This window comes from Puma concolor, chromosome A3 (genome assembly GCF_028749965.1).
Source record: "Puma concolor isolate L17-30 chromosome A3, mPumCon1.1.hap2, whole genome shotgun sequence".
Lineage (NCBI taxonomy): Eukaryota > Metazoa > Chordata > Mammalia > Carnivora > Felidae > Puma > Puma concolor.
The window spans coordinates 6875361-6897696 of record NC_141669.1 but is presented as its reverse complement, the minus strand read 5'-3'; the positions used below and the strand labels follow the sequence as shown (position 1 = coordinate 6897696).

At 48.2% G+C, this 22336-nt stretch overlaps 1 protein-coding gene across 6 annotated transcripts in view; it reads right to left on the bottom strand.

The window, feature by feature from the left end:
- ASAP2 (ArfGAP with SH3 domain, ankyrin repeat and PH domain 2) overlaps nucleotides 1–22336 on the bottom strand; it is a 173832-nt gene that overhangs the window by 38727 nt on the left and 112769 nt on the right. For 5 of the 6 annotated variants that reach the window (XM_086699980.1, XM_086699978.1, XM_086699977.1 and 2 more), the window contains exons 8-14: nucleotides 20920–20995; nucleotides 20539–20625; nucleotides 11777–11880; nucleotides 11602–11671; nucleotides 5221–5308; nucleotides 1452–1500; nucleotides 1204–1370 (exon numbers count right to left, since the gene is read on the bottom strand). In XM_086699980.1, coding sequence (XP_086556106.1) covers nucleotides 1204–1370; nucleotides 1452–1500; nucleotides 5221–5308; nucleotides 11602–11671; nucleotides 11777–11880; nucleotides 20539–20625; nucleotides 20920–20995 — 641 coding nt within the window. The remainder of the gene's footprint in view (nucleotides 1–1203; nucleotides 1371–1451; nucleotides 1501–5220; nucleotides 5309–11601; nucleotides 11672–11776; nucleotides 11881–20538; nucleotides 20626–20919; nucleotides 20996–22336) is intronic. The other variant, XM_086699981.1, reaches the window with a different exon arrangement.

Here is a 22336-nt window from a genome sequence, read left to right as displayed (position 1 = left end):
TTGCTCTCAAAAATAAATAAACATTACAAAAGAAAAGAAAAAACACAATTCACTACTTACCACTCCCTATACCTCATTTCCTGCCAAAAGGTACTTTTTAATGGATCCAAGACCCTGAGGGAATACCTACCCCTCACTACCCCCAGACACACAGCTTTTGGGGGCAATAGGAACCTCCTGGCAATTCTCAACTGCCCACTCTATTTTTGTTGTGTGCATTTTTTTAGAAGAACGGTCATAGAACTGGAGGAATGAAGAAGGTAACTGACACTCCACAAGCTTTCTCATTTTGTGAATGTTCAGCAACAGCTATCCCAAAGCACCCTTCCCCCTTAATCAGAATAACTCCACTCCTTAAGCTTTTGAAAATACCAGCTCTTAAAATCTGCAATGATACCGCTCTATGTCCATTACAGAATGGAGCTCCTCATAGGCTTTATCAAAACGCAGACATCAACACCTCTTTTCACAGAACGTGACGCCTGGAAGGGACCGGAAAACAATCTCGACCAGTTCCTTCATTTTCCATACAGGGAAACCGACAGCTAACAAAGAAAGTGGCTCTCCTGGGGTCACAGACTAGACAGCGGCTTAAAGTCACTGCACAAGTTCTACAAAGTAGCACAAAGGGAGGCTGGAGTAAATCCCGGGAAAAGCCGCCCGACGCAGCCTCCGAGCCAACACAACGAGCGGATGACCTTGGTCTCACCCGCGTTCTGTGCTTTGGCGTTCGTGTCTCAAAAGGCTTTATTTTTTTTTTTTAATGTTTATTTATTTTTTGAGACAGAGAGAGACAGAGCGAGACAGAGCATGAACGGGGGAGGGTCAGAGAAAGAGGGAGACACAGAATCCGAAGCAGGCTCCAGGCTCTGAGCCATCTGCACAGAGCCCGACGCGGGGCTCGAACTCACAGACCATAAGATCATGACCTGAGCTGAAGTCAGATGCTTAACCGACTGAGCCACCCAGGCGCCCCTCAAAAGGCTTTAAATCTTTTCAGCTCTGTGAGGCCATCTTCACGCTCCTGCGTCTTCCCACTCTCCCCCTGCAGCTATGCATACTGCCCCGTGGGCCACGAGCTCCCGCACGAGCTCGCTGCACGCAGCTCTGTGTCTGCAGTGAAAGGGAAAATCCGTGACTGGTTTCCATGAACTGGGATGAGAGTCAACGGAGGGGGGTGGGGCGGGGAGGGGCGGGGCTCACCTGGCGCCCCGCAGTCGCAGCACACATCATTGCCCGTCATCCTCTGCACTTCCGCGATGATCTCCTTGGTCAGCTCTTGGACGATGTTATTTTCCCCGGTGTTGTCATCCCCCTTAAATGCATTGTTTAAAGCTTCTTCTTTGCTGTTCTGCAGCACAGACATCCATCTAGAAAAATGAGAGAGATGCTGTGTTAAATCCCAGGGACTGCCGAGTCCCAGCCCCAGGGCCCACCCCCGAGGGACTTACATTTGACATTCCTGTTCGTCTTCTGCTTGGAAGTGATACGTCCTGTCATCTGCATGGCAAGACAAGTTTTATCAGCTGGGAGCCCGGCACAGTAATCCGTACACAATGCCAGCAGAAAGTGGTTTATGATTAACCTCGAGAATGATCTTAACTCTCTGCTGCGAAATGAATGATTTGTACAAAATGGCACACTCTCGCGTCCTTCACCCGCCTTGCCTGCCCTTGCTCGGTGATTGTGGCTTTGGAATCCAAACTAACAAACTTGTCCACATCCAAGCTTAAGAAGAGATAAAGCTTCCCCAAACAGGAGCTACTCAGGGATGGAAACCATCATTATCCTTTCAAAGGCTTTGTTTTCTTGAACTCGCCAAGAAGTTGGCGCCCCAAAAGTAATTGTTACAGCCCCTTGAATAATAAAAGCCTTTTCTAAATGAGTATCTCACAAGTTTTCTGGTCTTAGAAAAAGATGAGAAATCCTAACCACAGGCCGTGGGAGTGCTGTATTACAAACACCACGGAAGCAGGAGGAACAGCTGAAGGCTGTTGGGACACCAGATCCTTTTTTAAAAAAATTTCTTTAATGTTTATTCATTTTTGAGAGACAGACAGAGCACGAGTGGGGGAGGGGCAGAGAGGGAGACAGAATCCGAAGCAGGTTCCAGGCTCTGAGCTGTCAGCACAGAGCCCGACGTGGGGCTCGAACCCACAGACCGCGAGATCATGACCTGAGCTGAAGTTGGACACTTAACTGAACCACCCAGGCACCCCTAAAATAATTTTTTTTAATAAAAAAAAAATTTTAACGTTTATTTATTTTTGAGACAGAGAGACAGAGACAGAGAGACAGGGGAGGGGCAGAGAGAGAGGGAGACACAGAATCCAAAACAGGTTCCAGGCTCTGAGCAGTCAGCACAGAGCCGGACCGCGAGATCATGACCTGAGCTGAAGTCAGACGCTTAACCGACCGAGCCACCCCGACGCCCCTAAAATAATTTTTTTTAATGTTTATTTATTTTTGAGAGAGAGACAGCACGAGCAGGGGAGAGGTAGAGAGAGAGGGAGACACAGAATCCAAAGCAGGCTCCAGGCTTTGAGCTGTCGGCACAGAGCCCGATGAGGGGCTCAAACTCACAAACCTCGAGATCATGACCTGAGCCGAAGTCAGATGCTTAACCGACTGAGCCACCCAGGTGTCCCTGTTGGGACATGAGATCTTACACTCACACACAGCCGTGTGCAAACACAGCAATGTCTCCAAGGGCTGTGCCAGACCGCTGACCCCTGTACGCAGAGTAGAGAGGAAGGGCATGTGATGTGCTATTCTTGCCCCAAATGCAGAGCCTCAGGCCCCCGGTGGGAAAGCATCGGAGAAAACTAAGGGACATTTGACCAAAAAAAGGATCAATCTTCTTCAAAACAAGTATCAAGGTCACGGACGACCAGGAGAGGCCTCACAGAGTGAGGGTGACTCTGGGGCCCGCGAGACTCACATCTGGAGCAGCCTCCTCACTGCCTATCGTGCAGCCTGACTTTTCTTCTCCAACCGCCAAATGTTTAAAGGCCTCACTACCATATGGTTTCACTCTTATGTGGATCCTGAGAAACTTAACAGGAACCCATGGGGGAGGGGAAGGAAAAAAAAAAAAAAAGAGGTTAGAGTGGGAGAGAGCCAAAGCATAAGAGACTGTTAAAAACTGAAAACAAACTGAGGGTTGATGGGGGGTGGGAGGGAGGAGAGGGTGGGTGATGGGTATTGAGGAGGGCATCTTTTGGGATGAGCACTGGGTGTTGTATGGAAACCAATTTGACAATAAATTTCATATATTAAAAAAAAATAATAAAGTCAGTTCATAACTGCAAAAAAAAAAAAAAAAAAAAAAAAAGGCCTCGCTCATCGTGATACAGGTCCCACTAGCCTGGTCAGCAGGCGGGGGAGAAACAGAGAGGGTGACAGCCTCGTTTCCTGAGTCAGGCACAATCGGAAGTGAGCCCAAACCCCAACCTTCTTGGGATGTGCAACAAACCAGGGTTTCACTGCTCTGTGGCAGCTCCCTGGATCACTCCCGTGGGGTCTGGCTGTTTTTTGGAATTCTCTGAGACAAGCAAAGCCACACAGCACTGGGACAAAGCATTTTCACCAAACTACCCTCAGGAGAGTAACACCGTTTGAAGACTAGGATGAGAAATTTGTAGGATCGGGATTCACTCTACTCATGGAGGGAGAGCGGAAAGAAGAAGAAATGAACTTTTCTCAAAGAATGACAATGGATTCCGGCACATTTATGAAGGCTCCTCAAACCGAATTCAGCAAGGCCTTCTGGGTGTCTGAGGCAGGAAGCCGTGGCCTGAAGAGGTTTATCATGCAGCAGGTAGGAGATCAAAGATACTGAAGGCATCTTGGCAAACGTCAGCCTGCCGGAGCGCTCACGCGAAACCAGATTTGCACAGGCCCGCCTTCCCACACGTCCCAGGAAAGCGGTAACACACGCCTGCCATCTACCGACCCTCCTCGGTGCCTGACCGGAAGTTACAGGCGTGTGGGCTGGAGAGTGTTTCTGGGTTGTCTGCAAGAGTGGAAGAGATGCTCCCATGACTCTCTCATGGGAGGTCCCCAGGGGTGCTGAAGGTGCCCGGGAGCAAGCTGACTGGCACCCAGTAGTTAACGAAGCTTGCCCGGTCGTGCACTCATCGGGGGGCAGATGTGAACGCTTCTTAGGGACACGGGGTTTGAAGCAGGATAAAGTCAGTTTTTATTTTACAAATTAGTCTGGAATCTGAAGGACAGAACAATGCCCAAACCCTTTAGGCACATCACACTGCTCGACACCCTCCTCCAAATTAGTACGGTGCGTATTAGAACAGGGAAACCAGGGCACGAGGGTAAGCTGCCATGGGCCTCTGCCTCCTCACCCAGACTAGTGGAGGTGGTCATAATTACCTCGTAAGCTTGCTGTGAGCAATAAATTATACCGGAAATAACTCCCTAGCCCTCAACAGTGTAATCCAACAGACATCTCAGAAAGCAGCCACTCACACTCTGGGAAACTGAGGCAAATAAGAAAGCACCCACCTTCTGAAAATGTATGGTACAGACTTTTCCTCTATAAGTACAACTCTTGTGCCCAAATCCCTCGTGACCCTCTTGTGTAAGGGGTGCTGGCCCCTTCCTTCCCCCAAACTGTAACCCTGCCACCTAAATGGGCCAGGAACAAAAAAGGCCAATGTTGTTTCCTTTAAAACACACTCGTCCGTTCCTTTTTCCTTAGGGATGCCGAGTAGACACTCAACACAGCAGATGGTTCTGTGGTCACTCTGTCACGTGTGCCACAAAAGAAGAAAGACGTACGGAAGCAGGAAGACTAATTCTGTGGTGGGAAAGGCAAAACGATTTCAAAAACCAAAGTTTCCAGGGTTTTGCCAAAGACCTCATCACATTAGCCGTGCAGCATGTCTAACATCACCCAAACCACGGAAGCCTGGATGACAGAATCGTCCTTTTTTATAGTTAAGTGAGGGGATTTCAGGCTTGAGGGCCAAGCCAGTATAATCTCTGTGTTTACAGGAGCCCATGAGGAGAGCGGGGCCGCCCTCAGCGTCAGGTCCTACACTGGACACCAGCAAGCAGACAATTATGAGTGGAAAGAAGAAGGTGTGGATGTCACTTGAAAGGAAGGCGTTTCTCCTCGACAATCAATTCTCTGAAATGGGATTGATGCCCCAGCAGCCAGTCTAATTTCTCTGTGGAGCAAAATCTGAGAAACAAACTTACGTGAAATAAGGTCAAAACACTTTTTCTCCTCGGGGTTGGTCTTCACTTGACAGGTTAACAGGTTGAGCTTCGCGGGAGGCCGGTTAGCCTGTTTAGAAACAAAGGAATGGAGATGGGTGGGAAGGAGGACAAAATCATACGGCACCATTTCTCACTAAAATATAGCAAGAACAGGATTTCCACCAGTTTGCAAAAAGATTGCTTTCGGAAGGCAGATTTTGTGTAGGAAGACACAACACAGGCACGACACAGGGTGTCCTTGAATCTCAGCTCCCCAGAGGGCAAGCTGCCATTCCCTGGGAGGGACACTTGGTGGCCCACACACCCACCCGGCCAGGGGGACAAGGGCTGCTGGCTTTGAGGTCGACAGCACTGGGCTTCCTGAGAGCAAAATGCTCCACGGCTAAAGCTCCGAGACATTCCTACCGATGACACAGATGGTTGGCTGGGTGACTGGGGCACCAGCTCTATTTCTGGTGAGCTTAAAAGTGTTTCCCTGAGTGTAAACACTTGCTTCTAAGGAAAGAAATCTCACAGCACAAAAATGACAGAGAAATAATTTTCCCTACTTTTTGAAGTCACGACAGGTAATAGATAAACAACGTTAAATGCTAAACATCTGTCACTTACGTTTCAACAAAACCCAACTCATTCATATAAATACCCTGAATCTCGCCAACACAGTGGCAACAAAAGATCACAATTTGTTTCTGGCAGACAGGTCTCAAAATGGGTATTTTACTACCGTTTCAAAAACTACCATAGGTAGTCCAAAAACAAGCAAAGATCAAAGGATAACATAATTTTAGGGGGAAAAAAAAAGAACCTGTGACTATTCAAATGGCAAAATGTCTCTCAGAAACCTTGGAGAACTCTCCAAATATGAATGGGCTTATCCTACCCACCTCCCAAGCTGCTGAGGGAAAGACTGAATAGAATACCGTATACGTGAACCTCTTGTTCAACCTCCTGTGGCTGCCGGCTGCATTTACAAGTTGTAAAGGCTTGGATCTGGGATTCATCGAAAAAACACACATACGTGCATCCACACCTGGGTAGTCCCGTGAGACCTTCATTCATTTACAGACCCCTTTCCACTCAACTCACAGAGTCAGTGGTAGAGGCAGCATAATCCCTGTTAAAACAGGACGGATCCTTACAGTGCAAACAGTTTGGGTTTGATACAAGGAAGGCGGGATGAGAAGGTGGGTAAACAGGGTGGACCAGACTCTCCTGGCTTGTGGGATGTCGGCCTCATCTCTTATACGAAAGTCACTGGATGGTCTCCACCATAGACGCCTAACAGAATCCTTGGATCATCAGAAATCAGCATTTGTTTCAAGTTATTTATTTATTTATTTTGAGAGGGGGGGGGAAGGAGGGGCAGAGAGAGAAGGAGGCAGAGAATCCCAAGCAGGCTCCCGGCTAACAGTGCGACTTGGGGCTCAAACTCATGAACCATGAGATCATGACCCGAGCTAAAACCAAGAGTTTGACGTTTAACTGACCGAGCCACCCAGGTGCCCCAGAAATCGGTATTAAAAGACTGCAAGTTCTGTCTAATCTTGCGAACCTTGACAATTCCAAGTGGAAGTACCATCAATCCAATTTTGGATCTTTGCCAATAGAATCACCTGGCTCACCCGGGAACCAACACACCGAATGATGTATTTCTGCAGCACCAAGTAGGAGACCACACCACGACGCGACCACGTATTTTACCACATAAAGTCTGCGTCTGTACCATTACCTCCTGTGATGACACAACCATATATATGTGCATTTAGGGGACATTCCTGGCCTACTTCCAAACTGTGGCTGTCCGCAGGGTCTTAGACACAGGAACAGTAAGAGGGGTTGGTGAACTCTGGTAAATACAGAAACGTTTCACGCACAAGTGTTCTAAGTATGTTTAGTAAATCAGCTCATTTAATTCTTCTAACTGACCTTTGAGGCAGGAACCGCTCCAGCTTTACAGATAAAGGTACTGGCCCACACACGCTAATTAATGTGATGGACCTTCTTTTCTACAGCTTGGGAGGCAGTGAGGCCCCATGTGAGCCCGCCAGCCTGGCCTCGGAGCACAAGCTCTTAACTCCTGCTCCCGCCTGCCCTCTGCATGGCTTTCTGTGGGAAGCAGTCACTGACCTGGACGTATCAGTGCGTATCTCCCGGTGCAGCAAAGCAGCACAACCGAATTAATACCAGCCCTGCCTGGGCCCCTCTCGCTTATATTCTTTCATTTTCCCTGCACCACGGGGAAAGCTGTCCCTTCTCACTGAGACAGCTACCATCAAAGACAGACTTCATCCTTCACGGCGTACGAACACCACAAAACATGGGAAAATATTCGGTGCCTACATATGAAGTCGGAGTAATTATAAAGGCACAGAGGTGGCTACGTGTTAAAAAGAACAGCGGTAAGAGGAGGTCCACAAAATTTAGAACAGCCGATACCGCTTAAGAGGGTCAGCTTGCATGTTTTACATTAATCGTTGTTTGCTATTTGTCCAGCCAGATTACCAGAGCTGTAAGAAAAATCTATGGGAGAATATTTTTAAACGGAGAAAACTCTACCCATTAAATTCCCTCTCCTGCTGCTATTTGGGGAAAATGGTGTCACCATTTAATTCAGCTACAGAATGGTTCCAATTCATCAGATACCAGCGCTCTCCAAGGAGTGGGAAACAGAGACCCCTAGACTGCATGGATTAGTAAATATGACTGAAGGTGTGGATTATTAGAGTTCCTATCATTTTAATCATGCCATTCTATTTTTTTCCCAATTTGTCAGGCTTTTAAAGTTTGTGGGATTTTTTTAACATTCATTCATTTTTGAGAGACAGAGCATGAGCAGGGGAGGGACAGAGAGAGAAGTAGACACAGAATGGGAAGCAGGCTCCAGGCTCCGAGCGGTCAGCACAGAGCCTGATGCGAGGCTCAGACCCACGAACTGTGAGATCATGACCTGAGCCCAAGTCACTTAACCAAATGAGCCAGCCAGGGCCCTTAATAGGTAGTCTGGACTCTTCATGACTAACGATCATTTAAAAAAGAAATTTAGACTGCAGAAGAACCAGTGGACATTTCTTGCAGCTTAAACAGTCCCCAGTCCTTGGCAGTATGGCAAAGCGATGCATGCATTTGGCAAAGGTGATACCCAGTCAGTTATTTTGTCCCAAGGATCACTTTTCCCAGTGCCAGAAAACACAACAAATCTCAGCGAATGGGGAACACCAAGTAGGCTTTCAGCGAATGCATCAGGATGTCATCACCGTCCCTCTGCTAGAATACAGAGCACGCCGTCTCATTTCCCGAAGGCTGCCAGCTTCCGGGGAAGAAACCGGTTTGGGGAACATCGCAAACACACACCCTGTGCTTCCACAGCATCGAGATCGGATTCTCCACCGAGGGCCAGATCCTGCTCTTAGAGCCCCATTTACTCAGTCAGGTCTTTGAACCACTGTCCTTCTCTTCCCCGATGGTAAATTTGCCTCCTCAGGGAGGTGCTGGCTACCTAGGTAAGCCACACAAGGAGCCAAATGCAAACAAAATCACACAAAAAGGCATCTCTCAGATCCCTCTCTCGGCAGAGGTTAATTCACACCACCGCACGTGAACGCTCTGTAGGTGCGACGGCACACCTGTGCGCGTGTGCGCGCACGCATGTGCACGGAACAGGCAGGATGCACACGGAGGAAGGAGAAAAGGAGAACTGTGTGATATACACACAGCTCCTGCTATAGTACCCCTCTTGTCTTCCGGGCCAGAGCCCCCGCCTGCCACTCGGCCGGGCTGGAGGCAATGTCTGCCCCAGCAGCTCCCAGCCCGGGCTGCTCAGGGCAGTGTGAGTGAGTCATACAGAGAGCACGGATTCCCTAGAGAGGGAGCCCCCTAAACACAAAGCACTTATTAAATATGCAAGTTGTGTGGCAAGCTGAGCCGTCAGCAGGCTACTAATGCTAGTTCTCACTGCACCATCTGCCAGAGACTGGGGCAGCCCACCAACGTCCACAGGAAACCGAGTCCGCGTCTTCCAGAGAGAAGTACGGGTAATGGAAGCAACAGGAACCCAAGCTGACCCTGCCAGCAAGGGAGTACTAGGCCTGCTTTCACTTCCGTCGCAGAGGGAGGACCGCTCACTGGCTTAAGCTGAGGCCCTGGGGCCAGGAGAACATGTTAATGAGGCAAATATGCCAAATGACTTAAGAGCTGTGAACAAGCATGAAATGAAACTCAGTCTTGCTTTGTCAAATTTTCTGCATCGAGGCAGTAAACCTGAGTTAAAACAACCGAGTGGAAAACCATTTGAAAGCAAATCACAGAATCACAGGTGTTTAGAGCAGGGAGGGAACCTGGCCATCACCCAGTTTGAAGTTTATTCACTTTGAGAGACAGAGAGAGACAAAAAGAGAAGGGGAGGGGCAGCGAGAGAAGGAACAGGGAGAGAGAATCCCAGGCAGGCTCTGTGCTGTCAGTGCAGAGCCTGATGCGGGGCTCAATGTCACAAACCGTGAAATCACGACCTGAGCCGAAACCAAGAGCTGGACACTTAACCGACTGAGCCACCCAGGTGCCCCTACAGTCTTGATTTTGAACAGGCGTGGTGGTGACTGAATAAATTTGCCTCCCTGAATCTACAGCACTCCTCCCCAGACACACAGGCATGTCTATATGGAGAGCACATCACATCAGGGTCCAAACTCCAGGGCCCCAGGAGGGATGTCATGACCATGACCATGAAGGATCCAGTAACAGCTCCATATTAGAAAAGAGGAATGACCTCTATTTGCCTGGGCAGGAGACACATTCAGCCCCCAGGCCAAAGGGCCAACGAGATGGCTACAGACACTTGACGTACGCTAGGTCCCAGTCAGGGACGATGAAGGGGCCCCAGGAATTGTAGGTCCAGTCTTCCCATTTCCTTCCAGAGTACTGAGAAGAGCCCACGCTGAGCCGTGACCTGTCTACAGGAGCCTGTGCTCCTGCCCAGCTCAGCTCGGCCTGTCACCAGGGGAACTGGTGGAAACCAGGGGGAGGGGAGGAGACGACAGAGACCCAGGGTCATGTCCACTCCCATCCACCCACAGGACGGAGGCCGCCAATATGCACACAGCACCAGGCCCCCTGCTTGGGGAACAGAAATGCAAGGCACCACCCATGCCGCATTCTCATTAGCACCAAAATAGCAACAACTCTGCCTTTAGACATTTCCAAAAACGTCTAGCAGCCTATGTGGTATTTACCAGATTGTGTCATACAGGTAAGGTGACAATATGCCTGAGCCACTGTGGGAAAGAGGACTGTGGTGTGAAGGGCTGTTTGTAATTGTGGTTAAAATCCTCGGTTTCTAAGGGGCGCCTGGGGTGCTCAGTCGGTTGAGTGTCCGACTCTTGGTTTCAGCCCAGGTCATAATCTCACGGTTTGTGAGATTGAGCCCCGTGTCAGGCTCCATGCTGACAGCACGGAGCTTGCTTGGGATTCTCCCTCTCCCTCTCTCTCTGCCTCTTCCCCTCTCGTGCACGCTCTCTCTCTCTCTCTCAAAATAAGTAAACTTAAAAAAAAAAAAATCCCCAGTTTCTGAAAGCTGGATTAGTGAGTCATCTTACTCTGACTGATTTCTCAACAGGCTCAACATACAGGCCTCAGTTTCTTGCAAGGACTCTTACACACAGGATGACAGAAAAAGGACTTGACGAAGGTTGGACGCCACGTGTTGGATTTCTATAATATTACTGAAGTTTCTCTTCTCTTGGATTTCGACTTCCCAGAGTCCTGACCACTTGAACGCTTTTCCCTTTATGGAGAAGTAGGAAATCTTCCCAAGTAGGAAGTTCAATTTCCAGAGACAAAGACAGCTGGGAAGTGGTGTGCTGTTGGTTTCTGGAAGCGTCTGGCTTCTAAAAAAAATTTTTTTTTTTATGTTTTTATTTATTTTTGCGACAGAGAGAGACAGAGCATGAGCAGGGGAGGGGCAGAGAGAGAGAGGGAGACACAGAATCGGAAGCAGGCTCCAGGCTCTGAGCTGTCAGCACAGAGCCCGATGCGGGGCTCGAACTCACGAACCGTGAGATCATGACCTGAGCCGAAGTCGGACACTTAACTGACTGAGCCACCCAGGCGCCCCTGGAAGCGTCTGGCTTCTAAATGACCTGACGCGTCAGGTATTCCTAACTCTGTCAGGCAGCGAACGACACAAAGCTGTCCCTGGCCAGAGAAGCACAGACAGGGGGCAGGTGCACCGAATCAAGAAGGACCCCAAACAAAACTCTCCCAACAGGAAGGCCTTTAAGAGGCAGGTGCAATGCCGTCCTGGGCATGCGGCTTGTATCACTCTCTCACCTCACTGCAGCAGACCGAGAAGTAAAAGGGAATACTTACGGTGCCGTGGGATATGGTCAGAAAACCGTTTTTAACCGAACACTTCCTTTTCTGCCACACTTTTCGGATCCTGACAGATAAATGGGGGGCAAAAAAAAAAAAAAAAGCAGACTTCAGCAATTTTGGACACGGAAGGGGAACACGCATTCAAACTCCAGCAGCACATTCCGCTTACCCATCGCTCTTCTTGTACAGGCTGCCGTTCCGCTCGGTCCCGTGCTCTTTGTTTCCCTGAGGCTGATGTAAACTATAGGCTGTACTCTGGCGAATTTGTGACTCCTAAAAATGGTCAAGAAGTGGTTTTTAATCCTGTCCGATTCCAAGCTTAAAAAAAGCTGTCCTTAATTTTTTTTTTTTTAATTAGAGACATGTCACCTATCACCACACCAAAAAATGGACAGAAATTCATACCCAGGAATTCATAAACGTCACCTACCAGCCTGGAGAAGGAAATGTCAAACCAGCATCCCCCAACTGGCTGAAAGAAATGAGCCATTTGGAAGTTACAGATTTTGCTTAATTATGAGACTTAAGTCCCCGATAATGGCAAGAAGCTCTTGGTGTGGCAAAAGCAGTCCTCAAGGAGAAAAGTAACCTATGTGTTAGAAAAAGCAGCACTTTTAAGCAAGAAAAAACCCAAAACAAGGTTCTACCCCTGACTTCAGGCAAGTTACTTAAGCTCCCTGCCTCAGTTTGCTCCTTGGGAAATAGGAAAACAATACCCAGCAAAATGGTAAATACAGCAAGGTCTGAGTAAGATGACACGTGTGACCACCTGGTACATAACAGGTATCGAACCATATTCCCTTCCTGACCCATCAACCCAGCAGAGGGGCCAGAGCACTGGACCTAACTGCCTTAGCCTCAGGGTAGACAGGCCACTTGCTCGGCTGAGAATCTGGCTGAGTCTGCCACACCGGGGGACTCCAGTCTTCAGCTTCTTAAGGGCAAGGGCCGTCAATGAAACCCTGGACATCCAATGGGTGCTCAACTATTTGACAGATGGGATCGGAAGCCCCGAGCTGTGAGTGGGAAGGAGCTGTCCAAACTAGCACTGGAAATTCTGGCAGACATAAGGAACCCAGGGGGAGCAAAAGACAAACAGAGTTCACAGGCCAGCTGTTTACTGAGAACCTCCCACCCAGTCCATTTCATGACGGAGGAAATAGAAACACAACGAGAATAAGAGATCTACTTAAGATGCAGAGCTTGTTAGGGCCAGAGAGGAGAATGGAAGGGATTGCCACCTCCCCCTCGAAGCTCTTTCCATAAGCCCTCACCACGAGCCCTCACCCGTCCTGAGACACGAGGGCCATGTCTCATCTCCACCGTCAAGCAGGTGACCATCCTTGGGGAAGCCAAGGCCAAATGATGCCAAACAATGAAGAAACTAATGCATGACAATCAGTGTTATCCAAGCCAAGAATACAAGTGCTCAGGAAGTGAAGAGCCAAAGGAGGAAACCATAGGAGTCTAGAGAGAGTGAGTTTTCAAGATGAAAGCCAGAACAGGCAGAGAATAGGGGAGGGTAGTGGTAGCTGTGGTCATCCTCCATGGAAATTAGAACAACCAATGTAGCTAAGGTAAAGTGGGCCCAGTGGTTGAAGGGACAGACAGGCTTGAGTCAGAGTTCAGACTTTATCTGAAAGCAACAGCAAGCCACCTGGATTCCTGACAGGTCTAACGGTTTTTGAGGCATAACATATTTAAAAATTTGTTGAAAATTATCTATAGTTTCTTTTGTCATTTGTACTTTATTTTTTTTTTTTTCAACGTTTATTTATTTTTGGGACAGAGACAGAGCATGAACGGGGGAGGGGCAGAGAGAGAGGGAGACACAGAATCGGAAACAGGCTCCAGGCTCTGAGCCATCAGCCCAGAGCCCGACGCGGGGCTCGAACTCACGGACCGCGAGATTGTGACCTGGCTGAAGTCGGACGCTTAACCGACTGCGCCACCCAGGCGCCCCTGTCATTTGTACTTTAGATGTCACATCTAAGAAACCATTGGTTGCTCCAAGGTCATGAAGATTTACGCCTATGTTTTCCTCTAAGAGTTTTAGCTCTTAACAGTTAGGTCTTTGATCCAGTTTGAGTTAATTTTTGATTATGGTGTGAGGTAGGGGTCTAAATTCATTCTTTTGCTTGTGGCTATCCAGTTGTCCCATCATCATTTGTGAAAAAAACCATTCTTTTTTCTCTGAATTGTCTTGACTTTCATGTTGAAAAATCAATTAATTGGCCATAAGAGTTAGGGTTTATTTCTGGACTCTTGATTCCATTTCAGTGATCTGTAAATCTATCCTGTGTCAGTCAAACACTGTCTTGATTACTATAGCTTTGTGGGGACTGAAATCAGAAGTGTGAGTCCTCCAACTTCTGTTCTTTTACTGTTTTGGCAATTCTGGGTCCCTTGTGTTTCCTCATGAGTTTCAGAATCAGCTTGTCAATTTCTGCACAAAGGCGGGGGTGGGGGTTGATAAAAATGGCACTGAATCTGCAGACCAATCTGGGGGCTCTGGCTGTCTTAAATGTATTAGATCCACCATTCCATGAACATGGTCTATCTAGCACTGACTTTCTTTTTTTTTTTTTTTAACTGTGAAATACATCTGGGACAACTTTGCAAAAAAAAGAAAAGTAAAAGAAAACCTTGATCTGAGAAGTCAATAATGGGCTCAGGCATCCCATTACTGAATTGACCACAGAGCCTCAACAAGCAGACCGAAAACAGGAGAAACATCCTCATTCTTCATAGGGAGTTCACGCGGCACTCCTGCCTCCAGACAACTGGGGCAAACAACTCATTCATCAGGTGAGGATAGTGCCAGTTTCCACATTCTCTCAAAAGGGCACGATATTAGCACTAGAAATCCAGAGCAAACCCAGCTTTAAGCATCACTGGGAATGAATGCAGGGGAGGAGAAACAGAAGTGTGCTCACCTCTATGAATCTCTGCGCAAGACTAAAAATAAACCTGTCAAAAGACTAAATTGCACAACCAAGAAATACGACTATTGATTTGGGGTGGGAGGAGGGGGGACGGAGCCTGCACAGAGTAAATGGTGGAGTCATGTGATAACACTGCTCAAAGTGTTCGTGCCAAGCATGGTGATCAGAGCCCTCACAGGCCTGAGGCACAGAATAAGGGGCTTCCTCTTTCCAACAGAATTGGACTCTCTACCAGACGTTAAGGAAGAAATTGCCGTTTTTATTCTTTAGACCAGGCATTTCTTGAATCAGTTAAAAAGTGGAGGAAAATCTGAAGCTGCGCAATTTAAAATGTGTACATCGGAGGAATATAATCCATTTGACAGAAAACTGAACCTGCTCTCGCACTAGTTACCTCACCAACTTCAAGGTGACTTGTAGGTGATCCAACAAAACCGGCCCTCCTTCATCTGCTCATTCAGGTCATTTTGTTCACACCTGGTCAAGTGAAGGGGTAACAAATGAAGTCCGCCTTTTCACATAACCAAGACTGCAATTCAATGGAATATAATCCGAGGGAAAAGAGCCTTTACTTCTGGGGAGAAGGAGAATCTAACATAGACAGAGGTGACTGGTGGGGGGCAGGGGTGGGAGAGACTCTTGGAGACTCTCCATCATACTCTGTAGTCTCCCAGAAAGCCAAGGATGCCCTAGGATCTGACTGAGTCTCACCACATGGAGATGTTGTCTAAAGCACATAGGTTAAGTCGGAATTTTATGGACCTTCAAAAGGCTCTCCTAAGATCTGTCAATATGCACATATCCTCTATCCTGCGACATCCAGCCATGTTCTCGGATCCCAGGCACCATCCATGACCTTAAAGTCTGTGTGGCCGTATGAAATATTAGCTATTGGGTCCTGCCAAGGCAGACTGCCCAGGTGAGCAGAAGACTTAGCATTTGAAATGTTCAGGAATAGGGGAAAAAAGAGTGATGATGTTGCATATGTTATACATATAAAAGTTTACTCATTAAATCAGAAGGATCCCCAAGGTCCCTAAGACTCTAGATCATAAAAACATACACACTTTATCTGTCCACCTCTTAGAAATTCTGTATTCAGACAATTCTTGCGATGAATGGATTGCCAAGGGGTCACCCCTGGACACTGAACATTTCTCTACCAAGGGAGAGCTGTAACGTCCACGTATCTCCCAAGTACGTCCAAGTACCTTCTCAGGCTACGACAGGTATGTCCACCAAGTGGACACAACCTGGAGCAAGAGGCTTTGCTAAGTAAGCACTAAGCTGTGGTCTAAGAACAGTGTTTTCGCTGGTCTCAATACTACACATTCCCCATTATTTCTGGATAATTTTTAAAAAGATTCTGTCTGATACAAGGTATTATTAAAGTCATATAACCTAGCTAAAGGGAATACGCTTGCAGTGGAACAGACCGGGCTTCAAATCCTGGCTCTAACACTACTAAGTGGACCCCGGCAAATACACTTTTCCCCTCAGACTGAAGGTGTAAACGTGGACTGTGATACCACCTGCCCGGCCAGGCTCTTGTCTGCATTACTGCTCACAGCTACAAGGTGCCCAGAGAGACCTGTGAAGTGAGGCAAGTAGGAATGGCCAAACCACAGAGCAGACCCCAGGAACAGTGAGGGGTCAGGCAGTCAAGTGCTAGCGAAGGCAGGGAATGGGGGAAGTGGGCGTAGGGGTCAGTCTAGATTGGGGTGTGACGGCTCCTAGGTCAGAGTGGGCAGGGGGCCAGTCATGAAGACAAGATGCCAGATCACAAAGCCGACACTGAGGGCCAAGTGGGCATTAGGATGACCTATCAGAGACAACACCACCAACATCCGTCTGTCACTCTCCAACCACCAGCAGTGGGGAATTAGGTATTTTTTTTGCTCACTATGGTTCCTCAGCACTAGGAACACGGTATTTACTGAATGAATGAACGAGTGCCTGTTTATCAAGACACTGTGTTGAGTGTTTTAGAGAAACTATCCCTTAGATCTCATAACAACTGTGGGAGGTGACAGTATTATTCCTGATTGACTGATGGAGAGACCAAGGCACGGAGAGGTCGGGAACCTTGCTCCATGCCTTCCTGGCAGGAAGCGAAGACCCACGATTCATCTATGCTCTTCTGCTCTGCTAGACAGCTACCCAGGCGAATTTTCCGTCCTGGTCAGAAGCTGGCCCACCTGCCCCACCTGCTGGGACGCTATTAACTCCGAATCATCTTCCAAACCCTCATTCCTGACACACACCCGCCTACCCCACACTAGGGAGACACCCATTCTTGGACTGGCCTCCACTGGAGCCTTCGTCACACTGTACCCCAATGACTTTGTGACCCACTCCCCGATTATGAGCCCCATAAGAGGTGAGAGCTGCATCTATCTTATTCTGTTTGTGCACTGCGGTGCCTAGCTTAACATCACTGCTAAGGAAACGGGAGTCGACCGTGTGACTCAAGGAACGAGTCTTCCACGGAAGGCGCACTGACGGCCAGTGTCAAGCCACCTGGGAGCTTGGCAGGAGAGGCCAGGAAGTGGACACCTGGCCAGAGGGTTGTGACGAAGGCCAGATCCCGGCATAAGAAATGCAAGCCTAGACCAGAAAAGCCAGCGACGGAAGGGAATTATGGCCGTCGTGGGCCTCTGCTCCCTGGACAGTGCATACTATTCAAACACACTCCCACCACACGGGGACACTCGAAAAGGGGGGAGTGTAAAGCTGACATGAAGAGAGACCACAGTTGAGGTATCCAAAGTGGGAAAATCACTATAGCTTCAGCACTCAGGCTCCCAGAGGCTGAGTCCTCCCCGCCGGAGGGACGAGCCTGGGTTCTCGACATCCAACGACTCAGCACCCACAGGCCAACGACGAGGTTCTGGCAGAGAATCTGCGAGCACTGCCATGGACCTGTCCCACAGGACTCCGCGGAGATGGGACGTACATGGGACGGGGAAGCAAAAGGCTGATGCAAAAATCAGCAGTACCGAAGGGCTTTAACTTCAGAGAAGGGATCTCTCCCAAGTGTTAAAACTGTGGTGCGTACATAGGTGCTCACTATACATTTTTTTTTAACTCTTCTGTAAGTCTGAAAAGTTTCATAGTAAGATAGTAGAAAAATCAAACAGTAGAATCTTCTCTACAGAGAGCAGAAATACGAAAAAATAAGCATGTCAGTGATTCGGAGGTGTGGGGGCGCTGGGATCATAATGGCATAGTCTCCTTTCCAAAATGTAGCCACAGGGTGACAAAGAGAAGCAGGCCAGAGCCACCATATGCAAGAGCCATGCTTTTCATTTAAACCAAACGATTAATGTTTGAGATTTACAGGAAGGCAACAGGAGAGGGGCTCCCACCAACCATCAATGCAGTTTCCTTGGGGCATGTTACCTAGTTTTTATGAACTGAAATTATGGAGTAAGAATTTTCATAACATTAAATAAAAACCATAAACACCAGGGCGCCTGGGTGGCTCTGTCAGTTGAGCATCCCGCTCTTGATTTTGGCTCAGGTCATGATCCCAAGGTTGTGGGATGAGCCCATGTTCGGCTCCCCACTGAACATGGCACCTGCTTAAGATTCTCTCTCTCTCCCTCTGCCCCTCCCCCCCTGCTCACACACAATGTCTAAAATAAAAACAACAACAAAAAACCGTCAATGCCTTCAGTTTTCTAAGTCACAGGAAGAATCCCAAGAGAGGGGTTGAGAGCTAAACAGTGCCCAACATTTATTCTTGCTGCAACTGGAAGGATATGAGACAGACCCCCCCCCCCACCCTGCCCAATCATGAACATTATTTAGAAATATATAAAATTCCACTTCTACACATTTGCTTCTTCCTGGCAACTGTGTCCACAGACCATCCAATCTATGGAATGCAACATCGAAAAGCAAAGCAGAGTGTAATATACAGTACAATACGATCACAAGCAAGCGCCCGGAGAGTTCGATGTTTGGGCAGAAAGCTGAAGACGAGTGGTAGAGAGGGTTCTTATGACCCCTGTGTGCAGCAGGGCAGCTGGGCTGGTCCACAAAAACACACAAACACAACAAACCGTAAAGACTTCTGATCTCCGCTGGCAGACTTGTTACACTTCTCTGTAAAGCTATAAATAGCCAGCTGACAACAGCCGGTTTTCCCAAACCTCCTGATTCCACACAGCCAAAGGAAACACGGCCTTTGCACTGCGCCCAGAGGACCACTCAACTCCAGCATCTGCTCTCCTTCATTGTAAACCTGAGCTTCCCTTCATGGGGCCGATCCTCCTTTCCAGGCAGGAGCAGCTCTGAAGCACTCCCAGCGCCGCACTGGAGGGCCGGCTGCCTCCGCGGCGGTGGGGCTCCCACACCCAGCACCACCCTCTTCCAGTCATGACTGAGCCCGCTCTTCTCCCCACACTCCAAGTTCTTTTGCTCCTTCTTATTCTTCTGCGTGTAGCCCATGTTTGGGAATATCGAAGTGTCAGCATCTATATTCCGCAGACTGGAAGGAAGGGAGGAAGTCACCATCCTGTGGGTAACTTTGAGCACTCTCACGTAACTGCGATCTGCCCATCTCTCACTTAGCTGACCCGCGCTCACCAAGAGCCTAGCGAACGAGCAATATGGTACAACGTGATGGCTGGCGCAGAAGGCGGGAGGGCATCCTCAAGCTGCTCAAGGTCTAGCTAGAGAGAAGAAGCATCTGTGCACTTGAAGACACAGCCAACAACCCCAAAAGAAAATATCATGATTGAAATAACACGAACTCAGATCACTGGGGCTGGGGCGAGCAGAGGGGGTCTCCAGAGACAGGTCTCGGGATGGATGAGAAGGACATGGAGACTTCAGCGAGGCAGTGGCGGGGGGGCAGAGTCACTTCGCGTCCACAAAGGAACAGCAGCAAATGCATAAACCGTAAACTTGGAAATTTTCCATTTCACTAATATTTGTGCATTCAAATTCGTTAGCCTTTAATAAAAACCAGAGAAAGGGTTAAAATGAAAAATACCACTGGCCACTAGCAGATGCGTGGAAGAAACTAATTTTTTAAGTTTATGAAGAAAGCATGCAAAACTCTCCAATTTATGAAAATACTGAACTACTTACTCTCCTAGACTTCGGTCACAAAGGTAAATGCATTTGGGAGAAAAACAACAATATTCAGTTATAGTACAGGAACTTAAAACAGAGCACACGAAACTGCCCACCATGAACATCATGTTCTGAGTAGTTCAACAGTCATTCGTCTAAACGCTACTAGTAATACATTCAGATAACAGTCCTTTATGGACAAGGAAGTGGACAATGTTAAATTTCCCATTATAATATCCACTCTGTAGTAAACATACCATATAATTACCTTAAAAATGTACTTTTTGGTATTTTTTTAAACAAGCCTCCAAAATACAAACTGTCACTGTGAACGTGTCAGCATGCAGAAAAGGGAGTACAGGACAGACATGAGGCCAGAGAAACTGAGGTTTCCTGCTCATCCGAATGCACCTGTAAGAAAATGTAGCTCCCCATGTTTTTCAGGGCACAATCTCAGGGCTGGAGGCCTAGGTGGCCACCTGTTACCTGCTGATGCCCCCGAGGACAGAGTCCACAGACACGGGGGCACGGAAACCACAAAGTTCCAGGTAGAAAATCAACGGCATAAATAGCGAGCGTCTGAGTAATGGAGATGTTAAGAGCTACTCGTGAACAAAAAAGGGTTTAGGAGATGTTAAGAAGCCACACCCACAAAAGGGTTTATATGCTGCTGTGAAGGCCACACCTCCAGTAAATGCCTCCCCCATGAAATAAACACATCTAAAAAGATGGTTTTATAAAACCTAACTCAAAGAACAAACTAAAAGTTCGGTGGTAGCTGACAGAGCCCCAGAGTGACCTGTGAGCATCCTGGAGGATGCTGAAAGTCACATTCTTGACTCCCAAAGCCCCCGCGACACAGGTATAAAAACAGCAGTCTTTCAAAATTAAATCCCCTCACCTCTTTCTGTTCAACCTGCAAGGCTGATTTCAAAATATCGCGAAGCTGTATCAACTGCCTTCTTTCTTCATCCTGGGCCTGCTTGATCTTGAAAAAGCAAAACAAAGTGGAGAGAAGCACGACTGAGGTACAGTGAGGCGCTGGGGCTCATAGGGCATCTCCACATAAGCGCCTCAAATGCACCCCCCTCCGATTACACCCTCTCGCGGCCAAGACAGAGGACGGGAACGGGGGCTTCCATACTCCATGAGGCATCACGAGGCTGTCAGCGTCCGGGTAGCACGGCACGCAAACACAGGGGCATGCAGAAGCAGTGTGGAAGTCAAAGCATGTGCTGCATAAAAACCACTTCAACACTAACGTGGGAGGGAAGCCACTTACTGTGTGAAGGTCTGTTGAAAGTGTCTCAATGGAAGGCTTGAGGCTCTCAACTGCTTTCAGTCCATCCTGGAAAAAACTAAGAGGAAAAAAGAAGAAAGAGGAAACAATGTTGTTAAATGGAGAAAATACTTCTTTAAAGGAAAGTGAGTGAAATCGTTATGTAATTCCTGGGGGGGGGGGAAAGACTGTGGGACCCAAACTTTAAAATGTCAGGCAAACAAAGAAGAAAATCACACTTAAAACTGCACGAAGTGACAGAAAAGGAACGGCAAGAAAGTCTACGTGTTTATCATTGTTCTTGATGCAGAGGAAAGGAGCCCTAAGTTTTCTTTTTTAAAAAAAATTTTTTGGGGCGCCTGGGTGGCGCAGTCGGTTAAGCGCCCGACTTCAGCCAGGTCACCATCTCGCGGTCCGTGAGTTCGAGCCCCGCGTCAGGCTCTGGGCTGATGGCTCAGAGCCTGGAGCCTGTTTCCGATTCTGTGTCTCCCTCTCTCTCTGCCCCTCCCCCGTTCATGCTCTGTCTCTCTCTGTCCCAAAAATAAATAAACGTTGAAAAAAAAAAAAAAATTTTTTTTTTCTTAATGTTTTTATTTATTTTTGAGACAGAGAGAGACAGAGCATGAGCAGGGAAGGGGCAGAGAGAGAGGGAGACACAGAATCGGAAGCAGGCTCCAGGCTCTGAGCCATCAGCACAGAGCCCGATGCGGGGCTCGAACTCACAGACTGTGAGATCATGACCTGAGCCGAAGTCGGACGCTCAACCGACTGAGCCATGCAGGCGCCCCAAGAGCCCTAAGTTTTCAGTGTATAGCGGGAAGCAGGAACCTCCTGGTAGCAGGCAGTAAGGGCTTTGGCTCAGGAATGGAAGCATGTGAGGTCAGAAAAGCATGGGGTGAAAAGAATAAGACACCGAAGCCTCTTCCTTCACAGTTAACAGCAAGTAGAAAAGAGAATGCAGGGGACGGCCATGCCCCATCTGCAGCGTAGGGGAATGTGGCTGCAGAACTGGACCTCAGATAGAAAAAGGAAACTTTTTGTTTTAAAGCTCAGAACTCCACGTTTGTGAGGTCATTTATAGTAAGTGAGGCAAGAAATGTCACAGAAGGCAGACAAGTTTTCCTGCAGGAACAGTGAGCTGATGCTCACCACTGCCTCCGAAGCATGTTGCGTACCACCCTCTTGAGAGAAATGAAGAAATCGCTTCCCCACAAGCTCAGGACAGAGTTCAAAAGCTGTCATGAGACTGGTAAGCACCCACGTGCTTTGGCTTCCGCCTGTGTCTCCAGGCCCCAAGTAGCACCATTTGCCCCTTCCATTCACTAGATTCCAGACCTACCAGCAGTCTATGGCCAACAGATCCCTCCTGCCTCAGGACCTTTGCATATGCTGCTTCTGCTTTCTAAAAACCTCTCCCTGC